At 40.6% G+C, this 11,674-nt stretch overlaps 1 protein-coding gene and 1 non-coding gene across 2 annotated transcripts; one reads left to right on the forward strand and one right to left on the reverse strand.

Annotated features, from left to right (window-relative positions):
* Window positions 1-9,108: 9,108 nt before the first annotated feature.
* On the forward strand, window positions 9,109-9,180 carry Trnad-guc. The gene has a single exon. It is a non-coding gene; the product is annotated as a tRNA-Asp (tRNA).
* A 971-nt stretch (window positions 9,181-10,151) lies between these two features.
* LOC106658125 (tankyrase-2-like) lies at window positions 10,152-11,333 on the reverse strand. The gene has a single exon (XM_023460923.1). The coding sequence runs from the start codon at window positions 11,331-11,333 to the stop codon at window positions 10,152-10,154; it is 1,182 nt and encodes a 393-aa protein (XP_023316691.1).
* Window positions 11,334-11,674: the final 341 nt, after the last annotated feature.

Consider the following 11,674-nt stretch of genomic DNA (forward strand, 5'->3'; position numbering starts at 1 on the left):
GTCCGAGATTTTTTTACCCTTTAACTCTTGTTTGCTTGTGTTCTTAACTTATGCAACTCATGTGTGCACATGGACACACACATAGATATTATACTTAAATACACACGTGCATTGGACGTCCCCCCACCCCGTCTTTCCTCCTCTGCGCCCAAGCTATTTATACATATCGGCCAATTTCGCTATCTTTTTGTAACGAGGCCGGAGAGTCATCGAATGCATATCGGCATTGATTTACGAGCTGTGCTCTCTTAATGGGTACAGAATTTGTGGCCGCAATAATAATACGGGCGCAGAAAGGCGTTTTAAACGCGCAGTTATAACCTCATATCGAGGAAAAAAAAATGTGGATGCAAACTACTTTATTTTCTAATTGAAGGTTAGTTAATGATTACTTAAATTTATTGATACGGCTATTTAATTTATTTAATGGCAGAGCTTACTTTCGCGAAATGTTCAGATAATATTTATCGTTCGTAACAAGCTGAAATACTCTTGGAAACATATTTTCCTGCTTTTCCAACAAATTTTTAATGCTATTAAAATGGGAACAATCGATAAAATTCCGCAGAGTGCTTTTTTATAATGAAACTTTTTGGAAGTCGCATTTCGTATAGCTTTTATATCGATTTTAGAATTGACGATTTACGTACATTGTAATGAATACCAACCCACTTGAGAAAATTACATCGATACCCCTTATGAAACCTCAGATATACACCGTACACACGAGCACACTTTTGTGCCCAAAGAAATGCAACGAGCCACGAGACAGTTTATAAGCTTAGCCTCATAGCAAGTTCATTGATCCACTTCGCAGTAAAGCCAATTCCAATAATTTCGTCCTTTTTGCACCCTCGGCTCTCGTAAGCGCACACGCGCAACAATGGGACTCGCGCGCGCGTCAATGCCTACATCCAATTCTTTTTTACGTGCATCGAATAAATCGAAAAAAAAGTCCTTCTCTAGGAAAGCTTGTGTACACACACACTCGTACGCGCGCGATCGTATCAATTTTTTTTTTCTTCGTTCTAGGTAAAATCAAAGTGCTCGCGCGCGCGAGACTGCGCGTTCATCCGCGAGTCAATTTTTCAGTTGACTCCCCGATGCGTATATTCGATCGTTATTACTCGGTATAATAGGGGGATAGAAAACAGCCCGCGTGAGCTCCAATGCCTGCGCGAGTTTTTATGGACACAATGACGCGCGCGCGCGTATAAGCATGCGACGAGTTATAACGCATTCGTGGCTCATGCGTGTCTCTGACTAAAGTATAATACGATGGAATCGAGTGGATAATGCGTTACATTATTGGTGTGCCAATGGGGAGTGAAGTGTAACGATTCAAATAGGAGAGCACAATGGCAACTTCATGATTTTTCAAGGATCCTCCCCTTTTCAACTTTGTCCATATTCCTGCGGAATGGTATGACGATCGTTTTTATTCGTCATATTTTTTTTTTTCCTCGACAAGTAGCACGATGCACCGAAATGCGACCAAATTTGTCTCGGCTTGCTTCAATTTGATTCATCGAGATTTCACGGATTCATTTTTGGAACAAACGCAGAATAAATACAATTACTTTACGTACTCATACAATTATTTTTACTTCACCACTTGCTGATTTACATTTATAGAGGCACTCGCCATCTAGTGGCGAAGACTGGCTTTAATTGTGATTAAATTGTCTTAATTTTGTTTCATTAATCAACGCAAACAAATCAAAACATTCATTTTAATCAAAAGGTTGTTAATTTTTTTGTTTATTTTGGCTTTAGAATTGAAACGTGTGATTGCATTTTCTTTCTTTTATGTCTTGTTTTATAAAAAAATTAATAAGCCAGTACAAATACATTAATTTTTAACCAAAATTTCAAGTAAAAGTACTTTAAATAAAAATTCATTATCGGTTACTTGAAATGTCTAATTTCACTTAAAAACTGCTTTACCAATAAGATTTTTCAAAAAAATTATACATATATTTTTTCCTTACTCTACTTTTTTTTCTTTAATCGATGAATAAAATCTGTCAGGTGCGATCTACATGAATATTATCTCGATCGACCGTACACTGTATTCAAAATTTCACACTTTGAACTAGAAACGAGGACATCTGGACCGCAATACTTTTGATGGTCAGTAAAATCGTCTTGTTTTGTTTAGGGGCTATATGGCTCGCGCGTGGTCATCGAACAAAAAGAAAAGAAGTGAAATACGCGTGCGCGTGTCGCGCTCTCCAACGTGTACGGCCGTAATAACAACAATAATACGAAAGAAAACACTCGAAATCATCATCGGCAAATAACATCTTGATCGGCTGCAAAGCGCGCCACTTACGTATAGCGGCGTTTTTCATTCAAAGATCGAAGAAAACGAAAAAGTTTCGCGCGCGCACCCCGAGAATAATGGGGCCGAGTCGAGCCCGAGCATCTCTACAAGAACAACAATAACATCCCCCCGCCGCTCGTTTGCTCTGCGAGTACATTATATAGAGATGTGCATGCGCGTTAACACATTGCGTAATGTATACGAATATGGCATAAGTTATTCGGTATTCTGTACAAGTACGTGTACTACGGCTGGCGACATATCGACTTCCATTATTATTTTAAGGGGGTTACATTATATATAGCTTGTTATAGTGTGTGTGTCGTGCGCGCGCGCCCGGCACGCGGACTTTATTGAGTAGAAAATTCTCGACAATAAAGTCAACTTGTCCCTCTTTCTTTCAGTCTATTGTGTGTGTGCCAGGGAGAGAACAGCGCTGCTCTCGCGCGATTTATCACTAACGGATGCTTGAAAATCCGACGCGAAGAGAGGCTGCTGCCGTTGCTGCTGTTCTGCCCATATTCTTGTGTATATACTACGCGCGGGCAAAGCGCGATCATGTGTGCGCGAATCGTGAAAAATGAAGCCCGGGCCAGCGGCCATTATTCGATAGTTACGCTCTCGTCTCGTTGTAATGCACACGCGCGCGCGACTGCATTGAAATTTTTCAGCGCATCCGAAAAGTATACGCGAGAAAAGCACATTTTAATGAGAACGCGAGCGCGTGAAATTCAGAGATCGTTTCGAGCGGCGACGCGCCAGACAACAAAGTTCCCATGTATAGGCATACGCGAGATCTATAATAATTGCAAAAAAATTGTTCATCCATCAAAACAACGTTTCCGCGTAAATATCATGTACCCACTGCGTCGCGGTAGGTTCCCATGCGCGCGTACACTACATAATGCATGCAAAGTGTACAAAAGTTCCATACGCGCGCGCATATATAATATGAGCAAGCAGATTTTTCGCGACGCGCCAGCAACGGCGGCGGTGGCTGCGGCGGTTCTATTTTACGATATTGTTCATTTACATTATAATGTATCCAGTTTTTCCAAGTAAATATATCCTTACGCGCGCGCGCGCACAAAGAGATCGAAAAAGCTCATCGTCACTCTTTTTTTCTCTCTCAGCCCTATTATCCCTGCATAATGTGGCATCTGCGTGGCCTGTGCGTCTCTCGCGGTCTCTCTCACGTGCGTGTGACTTGGTTCGCGCACGCACATAATATAACGAGAATATTAATAATCGATGAAGCCGTCAAAGAGCGAGATCTTTCCTGAAAATTAACTTCTCATATGTACGTGTACGACGCTGTGTACAAGTACATATTGGCGCCCTAAAGGCGCTCCGTGTATACGCGCGCGCGCTCGAATGCCACCACCATCACCACCATCGCTATATATATTCTTGTGCGAGGGAAAAGTCAACCTGCGCGCACTCAAAGTGACCCATTGTGAAGAGAGCCCTTGGGCGCTTATAAGCTGTACGCACTATAACGGAGAGAAGTGAATTTCGTTGTCAACGAGCGTACACTTATATATATGCGTACACTTTGACTTGAAAAGGTGACCCCTCGGCCGATCGCGCGTTGGTCTTTCTTACTCTCTCTTTACTTGTGATCAGGCGTCATTTATATGTATAAGCGATGATGGGGGAAAGCCAATATTCGACTCGTTAGCCGCTTTATTATTTTCTTCTTCTTCTTTTTTTGGCACTCTCGAGGAGTCTTTTCTTCGCGCGGACACGGCCGGCTGCAACAGACGCGCGTATATTATAACACACGTACGAATGCCGAGAGCTCAGTCATCGCGGGGAAAATTCATGCGCCATGAAGCGGTGATTTGTTACCCCCTACGGCTCCTTTTTCTCCTTTTCGTGCGTACATTATGCGATTCGAGAATGCTGAGGGAGACGATCGCGACTCTCGCTCTGTTTTTTTTTTTTTTTTCCTCTTACCGAGTGTGGCTTTTCAGTTGTCGAGCGATGCGTTTCTGTACGAGAAAGAGACTCGGTCCATTTGATATAGTTACTAGTTTATTACGATTTCAAGTAGTTTCGTTGTTATTTTGTCCCATTTTCGATTCAATGCTGCTTTTTGAAACGCAGCAAGGAGATATTATTATAAATCGATCGTTCGATACTCGTAGATTCGTGTCGTAAATATTTGAGAGATTGAGAGCTGGAAAATTCATCGGTTGGGGCTCGTTTTATTAAATTTGATCTTTTTGTACTTCACGGCTATGGATCAACCCTTCTGTGATCTGATTTAGAATTAGATTCTTTTCGTTTTGTAGTCAGAAAATTTTAGTACGTTATCGTACTTTTACGTATTTTGATATATAAGCTAATACGAGTCTTCGCAACGTTCTGAGTACTTACTATCAAGTTTTAACGCTAGATGTCTCTTTCAAATTCACAAGTGAAAAACTTGACTTTATGAGTTAAGCCATACAAGAATTTTTCAACTAATTAATCAATTAGAATTAGATCAATATTTTTTTTATTTGCATAACAAAATTGATACGTAATATTTCGGTGGCGAACATGACTCTGCACAAAAATATCAGTCTCGCCCTTAAAATGAATATACTTTATAATATTCATTTAGGTTATAATGCGCGATGCTTCGTTTCAAAAAATTAGAATCAAACAGCATGATGTCCTTCTCTATACACCTTTGCGCATTGGCGCCAATAATCCCTCGCACTTTTGCGCCAAGCAACGAGATGAAAGAGCCGAAAGGTCGTTCTTACACCCGGGCAACTTCGCCGGAGTCACTTACTCGTTTCTGTTTCTTTTTTTTTTCGCGGAACGCTGCAGAAATACGCCCACGGGACAAAAATGAGAACGATGACGAGCAATTCATTTTAGGCTCGTCTTTTCTGTCAAGCACAACGGCATGAAAATTCGCACAGATACACCGATGCGGTGGCGGCGGCGGCGGCGGTAGTGGCTTATTACGAATTTAAAAAATCGCAAGTATACTAATGTCTTTTCGGTATGACTTTTATCCATTGTTTGGCTTTGAAAAAAAAATGTAGTCGATGACTTCGTGAATGGCATTCTGTGCTATATTTTTCAGGCTCATTACTAATGACGATACAATAATGGTCTTTTAACTTTTCAACCTAAATCTTGTTTCAAAAAGTGCAAAGACGGAAAAATACGGGGAAAAGTTTCGGCCTCCCATCGGAGATGATTTACGACGATTTTCTTCGTTTATGTATTTTGCCTCGTTTAACCGAGCTAATGGATTTTATTATGCGCGCTTCCTCAAACACGCCAGGATCTTCTAATTAGAAATTACTCTTTTGTGGCCCGACCACAGCGAAGCGAGCGGTGATTCACGATGCGCCTGTATAGCTTTTTTACTTGCAAAAATAAGCATAAACTTTTTTTTTTGCGTCCGAGCGTCCAATGCCTCGTCGTCTCTATTCACTCGGCTATTATATACAATATACATATGATGTAAGAGCTATACAACAGCAGCAGCAGCAGCAACAGCAGTTTGGTAGAACACACACGTAAAGAAAGTGATAAAGCGTCCTGAATGAGGCAGAGAAAGAGAAAACGAGGGAGTGAGGACGCGAAAAAAAGGAAAGGAAAGAAAGGGGGAGAAGGTCGTCGTCGTCGCGCGCGCGCGCGCGAGCAAACGTCCCGAAGAATGGCCGCGGGTGATGAACGCGCTAATATAATACGCACAATCCATAAACAATCATCATAAATATTTTTCGGTCGACACATTAGCCGGAGCCACTTGACTGCGAGCACGTATACACACATACGCGAATATTATATATATCTGCATGCGTATGTGTATGAGGAGAGAAAGAAAGAGAGACAAGCGTGAGAACGAACCGCATTCAAGTACGAAAATGAAAATTTGCGAATGGACTCGAATCCTGTCAACATCGAGTCTCGTGGACACAATCGGCGTCGAGCAAATATTTACGATAAGTATTCTATTAATAAGCTCTGGCTCGATAATGTCTATGAAAGATGAAAATGAAAAGATTCTCCAAGAGCCATCGAAATGCCCGGTGGACCGACTGGAATGTATCTCTTACTCGAGCACAAAATAAATGAAGAATTACCGATTGGCATCAGCGAATATCATTTTACAAATTTGATCGAACAATGTACACAAACGTGGTATACTCGTGTATAGTGTATACAGGAATACTTCTCATTATTTTTAGCCGTATAACTCCATCTTAAAGTCATACATATCTTCTCTCACTCGTTTTTTTTCTTTCTCTCTCTCTCTCTCCTTCTCGCTTCTCTCAAAGTTTTCTCAATATACGTATGTATAAATGCATTACACGATGCCGAGTTTCGCTCTCTTGCACCGGTTTGCTCATAACTTATAACAACTTTGGAGCTCACAAGCTTTCAGAGAGAGAGGAACGCACATGTGTCTGCGCGCGAGAGAGAGTGTGTAATACAAAAGCCAAGCTCGCGTACCAATCGATTATATATATACGGTACCACAGCTCCTCTGACCGACGTGTGGCGAACCATAATAAATAATTATGCCGAAGAACGCAGACTCGTATTATGCAAAATATGACGCTTGGCGCGCATAATTGAGGGTGCATCCGACGCGCAGAGCGCAGAGAGTGCATGAATGAGTGCCTCTCGCTCTTGGTATATATATCGGTCTGAAAACCGAGTGATCGCTCGAAGAGTTTTGTTACGCTTTTAGCGCGGCCGAGTTTTGTGTTCACCTCGTTTGGCAGTGTATGTAAGTGCCTCGAGACATTCGTTCGTGCCGAGCATAGATTAGTTCCGATTTGAACGAAAGAAATGCGGAGAGCTCGATGTATTTTGGGCTGGTATCGTGTATATTTTACTTGAAACATTGTGGATATTGTGTTTTATCGTAGAAAATTTATGATTATAAACACCTGATCAATCAAGACAATACTCTATTAATGCATTTAAATAGAAATGAATCATGGTATTTAATAATTACCACGGTGATACTCGCTGCAACGCAAAATCATCGTGAGAACGAGTATACGATTATGCTTTAAGCTACAGATTACACATTGGCTTGACCGGTTGAGAAGAAAAGAAAGCACGCAAAATAAAAGTTGAGAATCTATTTAGTTAATATGAGTGATTTACAGAAGTAAAAACTTGCAGCCGAGTTTCTTCTTCCTCTTTTTTTTCTTCTTCTCTTCTCTTTATTTTTCTCGTATCTTAATAATCACCTATAAATCAATTCATTCTCACTCTCTGCAGCTTTTTGCGCAGGGCGACGTGCAGGGCGCAAAACGAGCGAGAGAGCGATATTGGAGGAACGCGCGCACGAGAACGAAGAAGAGAGCTGCATGCAGAGGCTGCGCTAAAGCTTGAATCGATCGGAAGGCCAATAATACACACACACACACACACACACACACACGCTACACACTCTCTTTCTCTCGCGAGTTTATACTCGATGATTTACGTTATTTCATCGTGGAGCGCATATTCGCCTCGCGGTAGTGTTCATTCATTGCCTCTTTCTCAATGGTGTCTTTAACAAGCTCTCCATTCTCCGTCTCTCTCTCTCTCTCTCTCACCTCTCTCTCCCTCTCGTACTTTTTTGTAATAGACTGTATATGCGGTGCGAGGAGAGTCTTTCTGCGCGAGGCACCTCTAATGAGCGTGGGAGGGAAGTGGGAGCGAGCGAACCCCCTTCGTACATATACGCGTACATCGAGAAGGAGAAATTTCAGAACGTGCAACTACTCGCCGCGGCCAACGCGCGCACTTGCGCGGGTCTATATAACTGCATACATGCATTATATGCGTACGCGCTCATCCGTCATGCTTAAGCGTATAGATATATGCGAGGAGCGCGCACTAATACGCGCGCGCAGAGACCGCCACGCGAGTAATGTATTAATACCGACCTGTCGAGCAGCGTGTACAACCTCGTGTATAATATAGGTTTAATGTACAAACACAGACGCACTCGTACATATGCACACGAGCATATATTCAGCAATGGCCAGTACGCAATGGTACATCGTGAATTATGCTTGGACAAGTTGCGATGTATGAGTCAATTGTATGCTCACTTCCTTCGATTGTATAGAGTACGATATTAGCAGGTAATCCTGAAATGTTACTGCGATTTTTTCGCGATTTTATGTATCTGAATAATTGTAACTGTTCAATTTGTTTTCTTTCTGAAATCGATTTTCTTTTTTCACTGAATTATTTATGTAATTATTTATTTTATTAGCAACGTTCGTTATTTCGACATAAAACTTACTCTAAACTTTTTCATGCTCCGAAATTTTATCAAAAAATTTCCTTCGATAAGGCTCCAAATTCGTACAGCAAAATTTGCTCTACATTTTGTCCTACTCGCTATAAATATTCACTTTGAATATATCACTTTGAAAGCTACGGTTTTTAATCATAATATAAAAATTAACTTATAATTATGATTTGTTTCGAAATCTTATAAAATTAGCTCTGAAATGTGACATGCTCCGAAATTATAAAAAAATTTGCTTAGAATTGAGATTTTTTTGAATTTTTTTATTAAAACTCTGTTTTACAGAGTTGTAAATGACTGAAATAATTCGGAGTCATAATTGCTCCGAATTTTTCAATGGAAAACTCCATTTTTCGGAGTCGCAATTAACTATGATAACTCGGAGTTACGAGTAATCCGAAATTTTTCACTCCAAGTTTTGTTTTTTAGGGTCAAAAATGACTAAAATGATTCGGAGTCGCGATTGCGCTCAATTTTCCGGCTTATGACTCCGATTTTCAAATCTTCAGTAGTATAGTGGTCAGTATCCCCGCCTGTCACGCGGGAGACCGGGGTTCGATTCCCCGCTGGAGAGATTTTTTTGTCAAATTTATAATTGACTGTTTCGGAGCAGTTCATATTTTGTAAAAAAAAATGCAAAAATACGATTTTTTAAATATTCACATTTTTACACTAATTTTGTTATCAAACTTCGGACATGACAAAGTTGTAAACAAATCGTATTTTTTAAGTAAAGAGCAGTTTCTCATTAATATTAATTAAAATCGTTTTTGTGAAAAAATTTGACAAATTAAAAAAGCATTGTTTAATAATCAATCTACCGATAAATGATCTTCACACACCAGGAACGATTGCTCCGAAATCGTATAATGTCATTTGCTTCAAACTGCGTCTTGCTCCGAAATAGATCAATGTATCATGTTTTGTACTACAAAACAGTATAACACAATTTGTTCAATTAAATACAATTTGGTTTTCACAACTCGGTGCGACTGACGCTTCAATTCTCATCAAAACACTAAAAACATCGATTTTCAAAGGTTAAATAAGCAACGAATACATAAGAAAAGATCTGTAGATGCAGACGTTCGATAAAATTTAATGATAAAAAAAAGACTCTCGTTGCAAAACCTCGGACGGAGACTTGACGAATTTTTTTTAGCTTTCGCTAGATCAAAAATGTGTGAGGGAAGAGGATTCATTTTAAGTGGATGAATGATCTTGCTGATTATATTTGTAACTTGTTACATATTATTTTTTTAAAGCACGTCTTTTGCACGTCTTAAAATATCTGACTGATTTTGAAAACGAATTTCTTTTATGAAAATCGAATACTTCAGTGTAAATTGAAGAAAAGGTGTCAAATAAAATAAAATTAAAGCATAAAAAATTCAAATTCAAGAAAATCAATTTTATTTTCAATATTTTATTTTCAAATTTATTTATTTTAATAGCATAAAAAATCAACAACATTAAATAACACCAAACATAAAAAATCGTACAAATATTCTCATTGTAATTGAGAGCTTCGCAGTAGCGCTTCAACTACTTTCTCTTAGACCTCAACTTTTCCATGCGTTCGAGTATGTCTCGCGACTCATCGGGTCGTAAAAGGCTTACAATTGATTTAAATTCGTTCCAATGGTGATCGTGTCGAAACCAATTTTCTCCATACCCTTGGTCCTCGAGTAATTTGTTCTTGGAAAAGAATGCCACAAGCGTCTGGGCGTCCTGTCGAGTTATTTGATATTGCCATTGTCGCAGATGGAAAAGCACAAACAGCGCACCCTTCACGTGCGATATCATACGGTCTCTGTACACGGAATATCTGGGAATGTGGTCGCCGAAGTAATCGTGAGGAAACTCGAAGTCGGACAGATCAGCTCCGTACTCCAAGAGCGTTTGGACGCTTTTCGGCAGGAGACTCGCTACGGCCCATTGCAGAGGTGTCCGACCCGACTTGTCGCGGGCGTTCATCTCTACCTTCAGCTTGAGTTCTCGGCAGGTCTTGAGAAACAGCACCGCCCCCCAATCCTCGCGGTCGTTCCTGCAAATGATGTGCAGCGGTGTCGATCGGTCCTCGCTCGTAAAATTTGGATCGGCCTTAGCCCTCAGAAGCAAATTTGCAGAGTCCCAGTGGCAGCGAGCCAAGGCTAATTGCAGCGCTGTTCGGCCGCACTTGTCCTTTGCGTTGACGTTCACCTCTTGTCGAAGGTCGGCGTTGACCTTGAAAAACATCTTCAACATTTCACATTTTAATATGCCGTCGTCTTTCCTTTTGCAAATGATGTGAAGAGGGGTCAATCCTTCTGTATTGGCTAAATCCGGACTCGCGCCTTTTCTCAGCAGCCATTCAGCCTCGTTCTTTTTACCGATACTCAAAGCTAAATGTAATGGAGTGTTACCGTACTTATCTAGTACGTCGATCTGCACTTTCTTTTTTAGATCTTCGGTTATCTTGAAAAACTTCTTCACAAATTGCTCATCACCGAGGTGTACCTGGCACATTAAATGCAGAGGAGTCAATCCATACGTATTAGATGCGTTAGGATCGGCTCCTCCTCTCAGCAACGATTCGGCTTTTATTAAGTTAACCTTAGATGACAGAGCCATGTGCAATGGCGTGTTGCCCCACTGATCCACGCCATCATCACCGTTAATTTTGATACTTTCACTATTTTTACAGGATTGTACATTTTTATCGGATTCGCTGTTGGACGTAGCCATTGTTCTCTCTACTCACACGCAAGACACCGTTTTTTTTCACAAAATTAACTATAAACTTAAATAAGCACTGAACGAGACTAGCAGTCAATATAAAAATGAAGAAGCACGTGTTGGAAGCTACAACAGATATCGCTTGAGTAACGTACTCTACGCGTTGCACCAAGCCATCTGTTCTTCGAGTGGACGTGCGTACAGCATACGCACGAGAGAGAAAGTGAAAGGCTGTCACATACGTCGCATGTCGCTACGGATTACAAATTAAAACTAACAGCGCCATAATTTGAATGAAGCTAATTCCAAAAAACATGGATTCAGGTTCGACATCGTTGAGTCTAATAAGT

Source organism: Trichogramma pretiosum, unplaced genomic scaffold (assembly GCF_000599845.2).
Source record: "Trichogramma pretiosum strain Unisexual culture from Peru unplaced genomic scaffold, Tpre_2.0 scaffold56, whole genome shotgun sequence".
Taxonomy (NCBI): Eukaryota; Metazoa; Arthropoda; class Insecta; order Hymenoptera; family Trichogrammatidae; genus Trichogramma; species Trichogramma pretiosum.